This window comes from Dryobates pubescens, chromosome 5 (genome assembly GCF_014839835.1).
Source record: "Dryobates pubescens isolate bDryPub1 chromosome 5, bDryPub1.pri, whole genome shotgun sequence".
In the NCBI taxonomy this organism is placed as follows: domain Eukaryota; kingdom Metazoa; phylum Chordata; class Aves; order Piciformes; family Picidae; genus Dryobates; species Dryobates pubescens.
Genome location: NC_071616.1, coordinates 4,606,637 through 4,619,933, shown reverse-complemented (window position 1 = coordinate 4,619,933; position 13,297 = coordinate 4,606,637). Strand labels below are relative to the sequence as shown.

The 13,297-nt window shown below is 43.7% G+C and overlaps 1 protein-coding gene across 2 annotated transcripts in view; it reads right to left on the bottom strand.

Annotated features, from left to right (window-relative positions):
* The window catches only part of AMBRA1 (autophagy and beclin 1 regulator 1), a 172,012-nt gene that overhangs the window by 109,760 nt on the left and 48,955 nt on the right, over window positions 1–13,297 (bottom strand). For both annotated transcript variants that reach the window (XM_054161469.1, XM_054161470.1), the window contains exon 9: window positions 9,884–10,063. In XM_054161469.1, the coding sequence (XP_054017444.1) occupies window positions 9,884–10,063 (180 nt within the window). The remainder of the gene's footprint in view (window positions 1–9,883; window positions 10,064–13,297) is intronic.

Below are 13,297 nucleotides of genomic sequence, written 5' to 3'. Positions count from 1 at the left end.
TTCAGGTGATCCATAATTTGTTCAGATACCAGTATGGGACAAATTAAAACAGTGATATCGAGGGTAAGAGCTGACAGGGGGAAAGAGCGTTAACACTAACACAGAAAGGAGCAGGAGAAGGCAGCAATTCCCAAACACTCAGGAGATTCCTAGGGCTTAAGAAGGATGAAAGTTTAACCTAAACTGGGGGAGACAGTCAAATCTCCTTAGACCTGCCTGCTATTGCTTTGTTTGCTTGCTGAGAGGAAAAATTGGCCAATGTAAATACATTGGAGCTGCAATGCTGGCTCTGAAAACAGAGATGGAGATGCAAAACTTGGCTTCCCAAAGCCTGGAGGAAAAAAGGCATTCTCTTTCAGCTGGTAACCTGGCTACTGCATCAATAACTGAGGGGATGTAGAAGATAGCAACAGCCAGAAAGGAAAACTAAAAAAAAAAATAAATGCTGTGTTCTGCTTTTCTGTCTTGGCAAGAGCCCTCTTTAATATTTAGAGATTGTTGTAGCAGGAAGTGAAATTAAACACACAGCATGGGATTCCTACTGCAAGCTGTTGGTCTAACCGTTCCCATTGTAGTCACTATTAGAACTCCCACTGACTATGTCGCCAAAGGAATTAGGTCAACAATGACCATTCTGAAAAGCCTTTTAATTATCAGAGCCAGCACCAGTAAGCCATACAAGTTCAGAAGAACCAAATGATATCAGACCAAGCCAATTGTTACCCATTTTTGGCATTTTATCGTATTTCACCTGCCCCAATTTCAAATGTTAAAACCATTTCTACTGCAGAGGTTAGACACTTCCATACTTCCAAGACACTTCCAAGAGAAATGCTAAATTATGGCCTAAATGGTATCCTCTAATATCCTTAAGGGTTGGCATGGCTTTCAGTTGCACCATCTCTGGTGCACCATGTGTCCAGAGAAGGGCAACAAGGCTGGTGAGAGGCCTCGAGCACAAGCCCTACGAGGAGAGGCTGAGGGAGCTGGGATTGTTTAGCCTGGAGAGGAGGAGGCTCAGGAGTGACCTCATTGCTCTCTACAACTACCTGAAGGGTGGTTGTAGCCAGGAAGGGGTTGGTCTCTTCTCCCAGGCAACCAGCACCATAACAAGAGGACACAGTCTCAAGCTGCACCAGGGGAAGTTTAGGCTGGAGGTGAGGAGAAAGTTCTTCACTGAGTGAGTTGTTCATCATTGGAATGTGCTGCCCAGGGAGGTGGTGGAGTCACCATCCCTGGAGATGTTCAAGAGGGGATTGGACGTGGCACTTGGTGCCATGGTCTAGTCATGAGGTCTGTGGTGACAGGTTGGACTCGATCTTTGAGGTCTCTTCCAACCTTGGTGATACTGTGATCTCGATGGAACACGATAAAACAGCAACATTTCCTCAGCACTTGAAATGTTAAGCATCTCCACTTACTCGCTATCAAATTTTTTAAGACTGCAGGAGGCCCCTTCAGAGGAGATGGCACAGAGGGCAGGAGTGGCACAGAGGGCAGGAGTGGCACAGAGGGCACATCAGGAGCTCAGTGGAGATCATCAGAAAATGCAAAATCATTTGGCTTTAGAGATGGATCAGGTCAACCTCGGGTCCTCTAAAAAGGGTACTAGGAGGATGTCATTAAACTTGCCATTATGAAGTAGAAACAGATCCTGAAATCTTGCAGCTTGCTTTGCAGCATTGATTGGAGATTTAGAGGACACCAGAGAAGGGTGTACTCACAAGAGCACAAGATAAACTATACAGAAGCAGGAACAGAAGTGGTTGGTGAGGGGAGCGTGTTAGCTGGTAATTCTAAGAACACATCTTTCCAGCGCCAACCTGATGACTGAAGAGCATACAGTGGTGGGAGGAACCCTGTGACAGAAAGTTAACTATTAGCTTTACAACTGAAAGAAGCAAATATCAGAGGTTGTTAAAACTCCAGGTCTCCCTCTGTCTGATCCTGCAAGACTCTGAGCATCTCCTGCAAGTGAAGCTAGGGAAAATTGGCAGCATTTCTAGAAAAGAAGCCTCTCAAACTAGGAAGTTAAATATGAAAGAAATAAAACATTGACATTCTGAATATTTCAGTGAGATACCGATAGCCTAGAAGGCAAAAGAAAAAGCTGCACTGGAAGTTGGCTGCAACTCTGCAGAGATATAGCAGCTGGAATAACATCTCCTAGATTAGGAGGGCCAGTCCCTTAAGCAAAAAAAAAATGCAGGTTCCATCCAGGGTATTCTACTTCACTCAGTCTGTAACTCTTGGAGGAATTTTAAGCTCAACCTAGGAGAAGGAGACCACCCTACTTATGGCTCTGAGGACAAAGGCATCCCACCTAAAAAGGGAGTATGTTTAAAAGAAATGATCCAATACAACTGACCTCTCTGAACAGGGTTCTTTTCCCCCCCACAAGAACACACAAGTAAGCAAATCAGGAGCACTGGGCCTACCAGAGTACAAGTATTGATAGTCAGACACTGAAACCAGGAAACACTGACTTAATATGCATAATCTGGTAAAAAAGAAAGGCATAAATATACATTTATCTACCCATCTTCGAAGGATATGACAATTGCTGAAGGAGAAGCACTTGCAGAACAGAAGATGACAATCAGAAACAGAACTTAATCAAAAAGAAGCATCTGCTTCATGAAAAGCTTTTCCTGGCACTAGAAGTATCAGGACCATTGTGCAAACTCCCAGAAATAATACTGGAAACCAAAGAGAACTGAAGAACAGAAATACTGGAGAAACAGCAAAGAGCAAGGCTGCCCAGCTGGAGAGACAGGAAAGGGAAGAACTCATTTTTTCCACAGCTACTTTGTATAGTAAATGTTAGAGATGTTAGGTAAGTCACCCAAGACAATGACTTTCCATCTTCCTGTTCTTTTGAAGGCTAAAATGCCAGTCTTTCACTAGCAGCTTTTTCAGAGGGATACCAGAGAAAGCTTATATCTATTTATCAGCTGAAACTTCCTATAAAGCAGCAGACTGCTGAGTTACTAATGGCTCTCCTGACCAGAGGGAAACAAACTCCCATCCTTGATTACCTCTTAGATGGCTGTTCAGGAAAAAAAGGTATTTACAAGAATAAAACTGTCACTTCAGAAGATGAAGTGTTTCAGAGAAGCATCATATAAGAGAGGATTTATCACCTGGTCAAAAGAAACAGCAGCACTAGCTCATTAAATGCCAAGGATTAATTGCTGCAGAACAGACTGATTTGGAATCAGAATGAAGCACTCTCACCTAGGTGCAGAATCCAGTTGTCTCTATTTTAATCACTCCGCTGTGTGGTGGGCTCACAAATTGATGACACGTTTTAGGAGAAGACTGATACACTCCCTAGTTACAGTGAATCATCAGAAAACAGAAACCATGGCACACGAGATTTAAAGACCTGGTACATGAGTATTGAAGGAGCCACTGTAATCAGTGTTTCATAAGAGCAAACAAACAAAAAACCCAGGGCTTCCAGCACTACCACTACCCTTCCCTTGAGACCCCCCTCTTAATTAGCCATTTTTAAACATGCATCCAAACATAAGCCCAACTAGGGAAAATATCACTATGATTAATTTTAATCACTTGAAAACTTCACAACTGGTGCTGACTGAACAGTTTGTAGAGCAAACATACCATCAGCTGGCCCATCAGGCTTCAATAGTGGAATGAAGTGTCAATAGAGTCACAGAATCGTTTCCGCTGGAAAAGACCTTTAAGATCAGGTCCAAGCATGATCTAACTCTACTAAGCCTGGTGCTAAACCATGCCCCTCAGCACTACAGCTGTCTTATAAACACCTCCCAGGATGGGGATTCAACCACCTCCCTAAGCAGCCTATCCAAATGTCTGAGAACCTTTTCAGTGAAAAAGTTTCTTCCAACATCCAGTCTAAACCTCCCCTGGTGCCATTTTCCTCTTGTCCTAGCACTTGTTATTAGGGAGAAGAGACCAACACCCACCTTGCTCCAACCACCTTTCAGGTAGCTGTGGAGAGCAAAATAATAGTAAGCACCAACAGTAAGTGTCAATTTGTTTGGAATACATTGCACTGGGATGCTACTGCTCCTCCAAGGGGAACAGAAATGAAGATATAACTGCAAACAGAATGCTAAACTGTTAGGCCTGAAGAATGGTAACCACTACCTGCTCTGCTTGGCTAGCAACAAATTGCTAACAGCTTGCTTCCTAATCACTCTCACACTAGGAAACACCTACTAGGTGACCCAGTCTGACTTAAAAGGCGTCACAGGCACCAAAAAGCAAAAGGTAAACAATGAACAAAGTTCCTAAGTAGCAGAAAAACCTCGGCTGTACCATCCTGACATCAAAACTGTTTCTACAAGCCCAGGCAACCAAGAGCATGGAATGATGTGAGCTTTTCTGGCAACTGTCATCTTTCAAAAGGCACTCATTTTTTCTCCACCCTGCTATGAAGACACTTGCCTGGCTGGAATGTGACTTATTGGTAAAACAACATTATGCTGGAGAAGGTAGCAATATCCTGCAGCATTGCTCCAAGGAAACAGTCACTGCCCGTCACTGCATCCAGGAAGTATTATTAGACATTAAGCCCAAGATAAGGGGAATATAAAAGACTGCCACAAAAGCTAAAGATGAAAAGAATGGGGAAAATGATGCTGCAGGCTACTATGAGTAGATCACAAGCCAAGCTAAGACTCTCACTAATCCTTGAAAAATGAAGTTCAAAGAGTAGATTCAATATCATTCCCATTCATCCAGGACTTGTTAGCATTCTTAGCCTGCAACTGTGTTTAAGATGATGAATATAATTAACATAAATTGCCATGTGTCTGGAAGCAACATCCCCATGCTAACTGCTCCAGAAACCTATAACAGAGGAAAAAGCCACCCCCCAAACAACAGAAGATGATCATCAAGTTCCACAAAATTCAGGTCTGCTTTGAAAGCCAGTTTTGAGAAGGTTCATTTTCATCAGGAACAATGACGCAGAGCCACATGAGCCAAGAAATGGAGGAAACAGCATCAAACCCCCAGATAAAAGGGCTGTAGGAAGAAAAGAACAAAGGCAGCTATGTACAACAAACAGCAAATCTGCTTTTAATATTTTTATCTGAACTCAAGTAACAAATTGCCAAGGAGAGTATTCATATCTGCTCAAGTAAGACAGCAACTGATAAACTGTCCCATCTATGCCTTCCAGAAAGAAACAGGGATTTTAGCCACTCCAACCTCCTCTTTCTCCTGCCAAGAAAACCTGGCTGCTACTCGAAGGAGTTTCTTTTGCAGAAGTCGAAGGTTGTCAGAATGCCCTGAAAACCAGCGAACAGCTGGGAAGGAGAGCAATAAAGACCACCACCGGCTGTGTAAAGAGTCCAAGTTCCATGCGTGTGACAATGGCACAACTGAGCCAATCCACCTCAGCACAGATCCTCCCGGGAGGAAGGAAAAAGCAGAGGATAGAAAGGGACAAAGCTGCAGACATTACAAGAATAATCTTCAAGCTCCATTGCATCTAAATTGACCAGGCAGACCACTCTCAAAAGCTGACAGAAGAGTCAGCCACAGTCAACACCTTTAGCCTTGCCTTGAAAGCCTTTGTAGAACAGCAGAGAAGAATTTGAGCACAGCTGTCAGACCCCAAGCTGGTGCACTGCCCTATATATTTACACTTCAGTTTGACATACAACCCATCTGTATTTGTTCCCATGCTTACTGCAGACAAAAAGGGACACTGATGGCAAGAACTCATCTGCAGAAACATCTTCACATTACAATTTTAGTGGCAGATTTAGAATTACACCTAAAAAACTCCAAATAAAACAAACCCAGCTTGTGCTACCTGAAGAATCCTAGAAGCATCTCCCAGTCTCCAGCATCCAGAGCTATTCTAGACTAAAGGAAATCCCTAGAAGAGACTCCAACTTGAAGTCATCAAAAGCAAAGACAGTTTATCTCTAAATCTAAATTTACCATGTGATCCAAGCATAAGACACTCAAATAAGGCCCTCAAATAAGGTCAACTATGACTTGTCTATAAAGAACCTATTCATACCAGTTATGCTGGAAGACTAAAGTGGTATCATTCTCTATTTAGAGATTCTTATCCCAGAGTACAAGAAAACTTTTCCTTTCAGCATAGGATTCTGCTAAAGCTAACCTTAAAACCCACTCATCAATTTATCTGTTAATAACCTAGTATTACAATCTGTATATATATATATATGGAACTGTATTAAATGCTTTCACACAGACATGACTAAGTTTACAGTTGTCAGCTGCATTCAACAAGCAGCAAGATGACAACAGTGACAGCTTAAACACAGGCAGTGCATGTAGAGAACTAACATCTCATCAGACCAAATAACACAGGTAGAGTGTCTCACTCCTCCTCCCCTGTCCATAAAAGTTGCTGTAATAAAAGGATATCACTAATAAAAAACCCCACTGCCTCAAATTCTTAGACCAACACTGCTGCTATTGCTATCACAAACTGAATGCATTTATGAATGAATTCAAATTAGAATCTGGAGAAACTGCATGGATAAAATGACACCATTAGACTGACACACAGGAGGAGAGGTTTTAGCTTAAATTTAGAGGGCATAACATTGCAGAGGTCAGGGTTTTTTATGCTCCCTTTTTTTTAGCTCATTCTGTAAGCAAAGCTGAAAAGATAAAATCAATCTTAGGGGGGGGAAACAAACAAACAAAAAACCCACACCAAACACTCAGAACCTAACAGAAGCCAAGAACTGAGGAAGACTTTACTCCCAGGCACCCTGTACAAGCACAAGAGCTTGCTCCTTGCCCAGAGCTCTATGCACTGTAAAACCAATTGGTGTTTAATGCCTCTTACTTATTTCTCCTGATCTCTGGGAAAATGAAAGAGAATATATTTACCAATTACATTAAGCACTTTAGAAAGACAAAGCAGAAAAGCAATTTGCTACAGCTTTTACATTAGAAAATCAAATCCCTGGATGAGCTGCAGGCAGCTAGACAGCAGCAACTCCCTACCCTACATGAGAACCAGAGAAGCAGGAAAGCCAGAGCACCTAGATAGGGCAAGACAGACACTAAGTAATACTCAGCTCCTCTCAGGTGAACAAGCAAAGAAGGGACACAGGATTCAAAAGCAAGAGCTCTGTAGAAGAGGTTTGATTATGAAGTGTCAGCAGAAGAAATCAAATGAGCCATGAGAAAAGTTCCAGCTCTAGGGACCCCCATAAAGCAGCTCCCTCTAATCAGCCAAGAGAAATAATGAAGCAGAGAAGGAAAAAGACAGCATGACTTGAATTCACAGACCAGAATTCAATGTGAAATATTCAACCAACAGCTTCAGCCACTGCACAGTAAGGAATAAACACCTCTTTTTGCTCAGTGTGAAATGAAAGACAGCCTTAGCTTGGTTGATTGAATTGCTTCCCTGACTGGGTGCTCTTACTGTGTGAACATTATCTGCAGGGGAACACACCTCTCTGCAGGCATTTGCCTGGCTCTGTGAATGAAGAACTTACCATCTTTTATTTTCCCAGCAGAACAAGAGACCCTACACAAATGAAAATGGAATAATGGAAATATTAAGGTCTATGCTTGCAGTGCACCTGGCTCACCAAATGGGCCCAACACCCCCTGTATTTCTGCTCTTCCAAACCACAAAGCTGCTTGGGAGGATCTACTAGGCAGCGACTCTTATGCATTATTTCCCCTCATTTACATCTGACACAAACAAGGCCACAATGACAGGGGAAGACACTCACTCGCCCCATACTTCTGAATATTTAATTGCTGGAGCATGAAATGACAGCTTCAGAGAACAACACTCTAAAGGAAAAAAAAAAGTCTACCACCACTTAAAGTGTCAGAAAGGGAGTAATATTTTGCTTTTCTGGGAATGGCTAGTGTTAGCAGTGTCCTTCAAAAGGGGACTTCACCATGATGGGAAGGACACGGGGCTTTAACAACACGCCAACTCAACTATGTGCCACTGCAGCAAGTGAACACCAAAGTTATGCTACTAGCAAAGTTGACAGCATCCTCTACTGGCAGCAGCAACAAAAAAAGGTCCAGATTCTTGAGGAGTTCACAGCTTGTGTCAAACACACCTCCCTGTGACACTACCATTGTGGACTATTCTATGCCCCTGCTCAGAGTCATTGTATGTTTGAATCGTAACAGACACAAAGGGAGGAAATTATTAGCAAAATATTTAAAGTGCCCAGGGAAAGCCTTCTGTTTAAAAAAAGGAAATCTCTGAAGACAACCTAGAAAGGTCATATTTTCTTTCCTGTTAAAATAAGGCTTTAATCTGAATTCAAGAGTTTCTGGTATGCCTGCCACCTAAACAAACCATCACTGTATTTCAGCTTATTGGAAAGGGCTTACAATGATTTGTTTACTGAGATTACAACAGGTATCACCACAAGGCCAAAAGCAGATGCTGGAGAGCAGACTACAAAAAATTTGTCAGGAGAACCACTCCAAAGAAAATACAGTGGCTTACAGAAGTGCTCTAAGGTCTGAACGCAGTCATTCCTAACTTCTGCATAAGGCCATTGGCTGCCCTTAAAGGAAACTAAGCCTTCACAGCTCACAATCATCAAGTACTCAAAAAAATATTGTGGGTACTCCGGCTAATTTGACAAAGTTCTCTAGATAGAGCAAGCAAAAGTAACAGAACACACTTTGCTGTCTCCCACAGCCTTAGACCAAAGAACCAAATCCTGCAAAACCTCTTTGTGGTTCCTGCTCTCTCTCAAGATTTGAAGGCTTTCAAACTCTTGGCTCCCCATCTGTTTCACAGGAGAAAGAGATTCCCCTTTTTTTCCCATTTAACCAATCCTTTAGATCTGATTGAGACAGCCAGATATGCTGAAGGTAGCCTAAAGCATCCTTAATTTTCATAAGAGAAATGACAAGACCTATTTGTAGCAATCGCTGCTCTAATTCTCGGCTCAGTGACCTAACTTAACCGGTTCCCTTCAGAAAGCCTCAGGTGTCTATAGCATAGCATAGCATAGCATAAACCAGGTTAGAAGAGATCTTCAAGATCATCGAGTCCAACCTATCATCCAAAAACCACCTGAACAACTAAACCATGGCACCAAGCACCCCATCAAGTCTCCTCCTGAACACCTCCAGTGATGGTAACTCCACCACCTCCCTAGGCAGCACACTCCAATGAGCAATCACTCTCTCTGTGTAAAACTTCCTCCTAACCTCCAGCCTAAACCTCCCCTGGCACAGCCTGAGACTGTGTCCTCTTGTTCTAGTGCTGGTTGCCTGGGAGAAGAGACCAACCTCTGCCTGGCTACAACTTCCCTCCAGGTAGTTGTAGAGAGTAATAATAATAACAATAATAATAACAATAAACCAGGTTGGAAGAGACCTTCAAGTTCATCGTGTCCAACCCATCAACCAATCCAACCCACCTTAACAACTAAACCATGGCACCAAGCACCCCATCAAGTCTCCTCCTGAACACCTCCAATGATGATGACTCCACCACCTCCCCGGGCAGCCCATTCCAATGGGCAATCACTCCCTCTGTATAGAACTTCTTCCTAACATCTAACCTAAACCTCCCCTGGCACAGCCTGAGACTGTGTCCTCTTGTTCTGGTGCTGGCTGCCTGGGAGCAGAGACCAACCTCTGCCTGGCTACAACCTCCCTTCAGGTAGTTGTAGAGAGCAATAAGGTCACCCCTGAGCCTCCTCTTCTCCAGGCTAAGCAACCCCAGCTCCCTCAGCCTCTCCTCACAGGGCTGTGTTCCAAGCCCCTCACCAACTTCGTTGCCCTTCTCTGGACACGCTCCAGCAAGTTTGACTGGCAAACAGCCGGAAGCCAGAAAGCAGCCTTGCGTTGACGACAGACTCAAGCAAGAGCGCAAGGTGGGGTGCACACTCACTCAAAATCTTCAAATTCCAGCTCATTTCCTTCCACGGCTGGGCTGGAGCTCTCTGAAGTGGAAGAGGAGGAGGAAGAGCGGAGACGGTTTTGTTGGTACCGCATCGAGCGCTGCCGAATACTGTCCCTCCGGGAGAGGTACTGGATCATCCTCTGAGCATAATATGCAGCAGGAGACAACCTGAGCAAGAGGGAGATAGGCAGACACTCATTACACAAGTATAGGATGGCAGCCAGTCCTAATTTTCCTTCTGAGCTCTAAGTGCCAGGGCAGCAGCAGCCTACCACAAAACTGGCTGTCTGCGTTTCATCCGTGAGTAAATAAAGCAAGCGAGCAAGAAGTCATTTTCCCTTTATACACTGCACTCCCACATGATTCCCTTGTCGTGCAAACAAAAGCACTGCACAGTACCTGTGGACAAAAAGCTCATCCACAGAAGAGAGAAGTGTGCTCCTTGGGGCTCCGTGGAGCTCATTGTTTCATTTATTACCAGTTCACATAACTCACCCCAGCAAGCCTCCCTGATAAGAACCAAGCCCACTCCCAGTTCAAACTCTGTTTGCAATGCTGAACATCAGCAGTGGTCAAACAACTGCTGAAGGTGCTGCTGTTCTGAGGGTACTTATGGAGCACCATAGGTATTGAGTAGGAGAAAAAAAAAAACCAAAGGTTTAACAGCTTTAACTACTTTGTGATCCAAATGGTAGGGATTTCATACTGCAGCAACTTCACTAGATGAAGGTTAGGAGGAGCATTAAAAGTTCTGCAGCCCACCTGAAAGAAAAGCCTTCCTCTGCAATTAACTCTTAATTCTCTTTCATACATAGCCTGGCCTTCGCATCAGCTATGAGGCCCCAGTATTGCAAACTTCCTTGAGACCTCAGACAGGCAAAGCTTTTTTCCTACTCTGCATACATGCACAGCTCCTGGCACATGCTTTGAGACACAGTGAGTCAGTATTGGAGTCCAGACTCCTCAGATACTTCAATGACAACTTCTTTAGCCCTATTTGGATTAGACTCGAACTCTAACTTGAGGGGAGGAGAGGACATGACATGACAACTCCCTCAAGTAGACAAAACATCAAGAGGTCTATACCCTTAAGTTCTAGCAGCCTCCCTGCCTGCCCATCCCATACATGTGTTTCATTTTGTTCTTTTTTATTCAAGCTGCCAGACTGATACTTCCCAGGGTCACGAAAGCACAACCAAATTTCCTGCAAAGGCACCATGGGAAAGGGACTGATAATGGAGAAGGCAGTCCTAATTTCTAATCTGAACAGCTTTAAACAAAGAAAAATAAAGCAAAGCCCTTCAATGAACAGTGAATTCCAGGGGATACTCCAGAGATTAAAATAGTCTCACTTGCAATCATAGAGAGGTGGCCTGGCTGCCTCACAGGAATGCTACCCATCTTCAGAACAGTTTCAAACTGAATTCCTTTTACAGTGGACCTCACTATCAGCCATAAAGAAGACTTAACTTTAGAGTTACCAACACCACAGAGTTTCATTGTGTTATGCTACAACCAGTGACAAACATAGAACTCTGTAATCTTTTGTGATAACAGGATTATTGGAATAAATCCACTTTTTTTCCCCCCTCCCTTCCAGAGAGGTGCTGATTCTATTGGAATGTACTGGGAACAAGACTTTCCTTCTACACAGATAAGTTTCCTAGCCACAACAGCGAACAATCAGAGCAGGTCTGACAAAGCTCTCTGCTGCTCTCTCTCAACTTGTATTTCAGTGGAAAACTCCACTCAAGAGCATTTCTAGAGAATGCTCCCTAGAGCAGCACAGAAGAAAATGCACTAATTCTTCGAGAGAGAGACTGGATTACTGTAGCTTTGACTGCAGACACCCATTCAATCTCCTACCCCACCATACATTCAGGGCATATGAGCAAAAGGTGGCAAGAAGGAAGGAATTTGAACTCATGTAGATACAAGCATGTCTCTCCCAATGTCACTTCCTATACCCTACCAGGCTGTTTAGCAGACAGACTAGAGGCTCTGGAGTCTAAAAGCTTAGTCAATAAGCAACAAAAGGGTAAGGGGAACCACACACTCAGTTTGTTTTGGATTCCTCATGGACCTTTTAAGCACTGTTTGATGAATTAAAGCTGTTCATGCTTATATAACAGAGCAGGCTTTGCTGTACAAACACAGCACTTCTCTCTATTCCCCTGAAGACTTAATAGGCCAAGTATAAAAACACTATTTCAGCACTGCACTCGAACAAGAAGCTGCTCTCCTCTTTGGTCTTTTCTGTAAGCCAGTGTCTCTGTGTCTGCCTAAAAGTAAGTCTAAGGCAATGTATGTGCACATAGATGAAGAAGAGAGCATAGAAACAAAGCAGCGCTGGAAGACATGAACAGTGGTCTCAGCAATCCAGAACTGTAATCACTGTTCTTTTTCCTTTGCTACTATCACACCAAGGAAGATTTTAGCGGGAGGATAGGACAAATGAGTTTTGCAGACGATTAGCCTCCCCAAACTATGCAGCACCTCACAAGAAAGCAACATAACAAGGCTTGTTACAAGAAAGACCAGGTAATAAAGACTGCCCAGAATGGGTGATGAGATGCCAGTCAGCTTCCTGACAGCACATGGTATGTAGACTGGATAGACTGTGAAAAGAGCTCAGAAGAAAAGACCAGAAGCTTATGTCTGATACAGGTGTGAGGGATAAGACACAGAAGGACAGAGGAGAAACATATGCAAAGCAATAGGCTACAAAAATCAATCTTTACAAATGAGTGCCTGCAGGAGAAGGAGGATGGGTGAGGGGAGGGGGGAATCCTATTTGGCAGGCTGTCTCTGCCTTTGGAATAACTTATTACACAAATCCTCACTAGAGCCGAGAGCCAGCATAAAAGACTTAGCTGTCCTGGAGGGAGGAGAAGGCTGCAAAGCAGCAAAGAAATACTGATTAGCCTTGAATAAATCTCTTCATTCATCTGTTTAACACATCTGCAAATCACCCCCTGACCAAAGTTACTGGCTGAACACATACCAACCACAGCAGACTGCCCAGTCCCTTTATTTCTCACCTGTGCTTCTAATAAAACAGCAGCAAAACACAGGCAGAGATTATCCAGTAATTCTTATACCAAGTTTGTGCCCACAGGACAGTATGCTGGATTTGACAACAGCACAGGAGCTAAATTAACCTTGTCTCTGAAGTGACTGGACCCCATTTACTGGAGCAGATGGTTCAGAGGAGGAGAGGCTATGCTGCCACACATGACCACCACAGAGCAAGGCACTGAGTGGGAGAATTGCTGCAGTGCAAAATCTGGGACTGAACAGCTTCTGCCTCATCCAACCACCACGTCACTGAGCAGTGCATTCTCTAGGCACACAGTGCTGCTGGCTGGCCAGCAAGAAGTGGAGCTGAGGAATGGAAACATT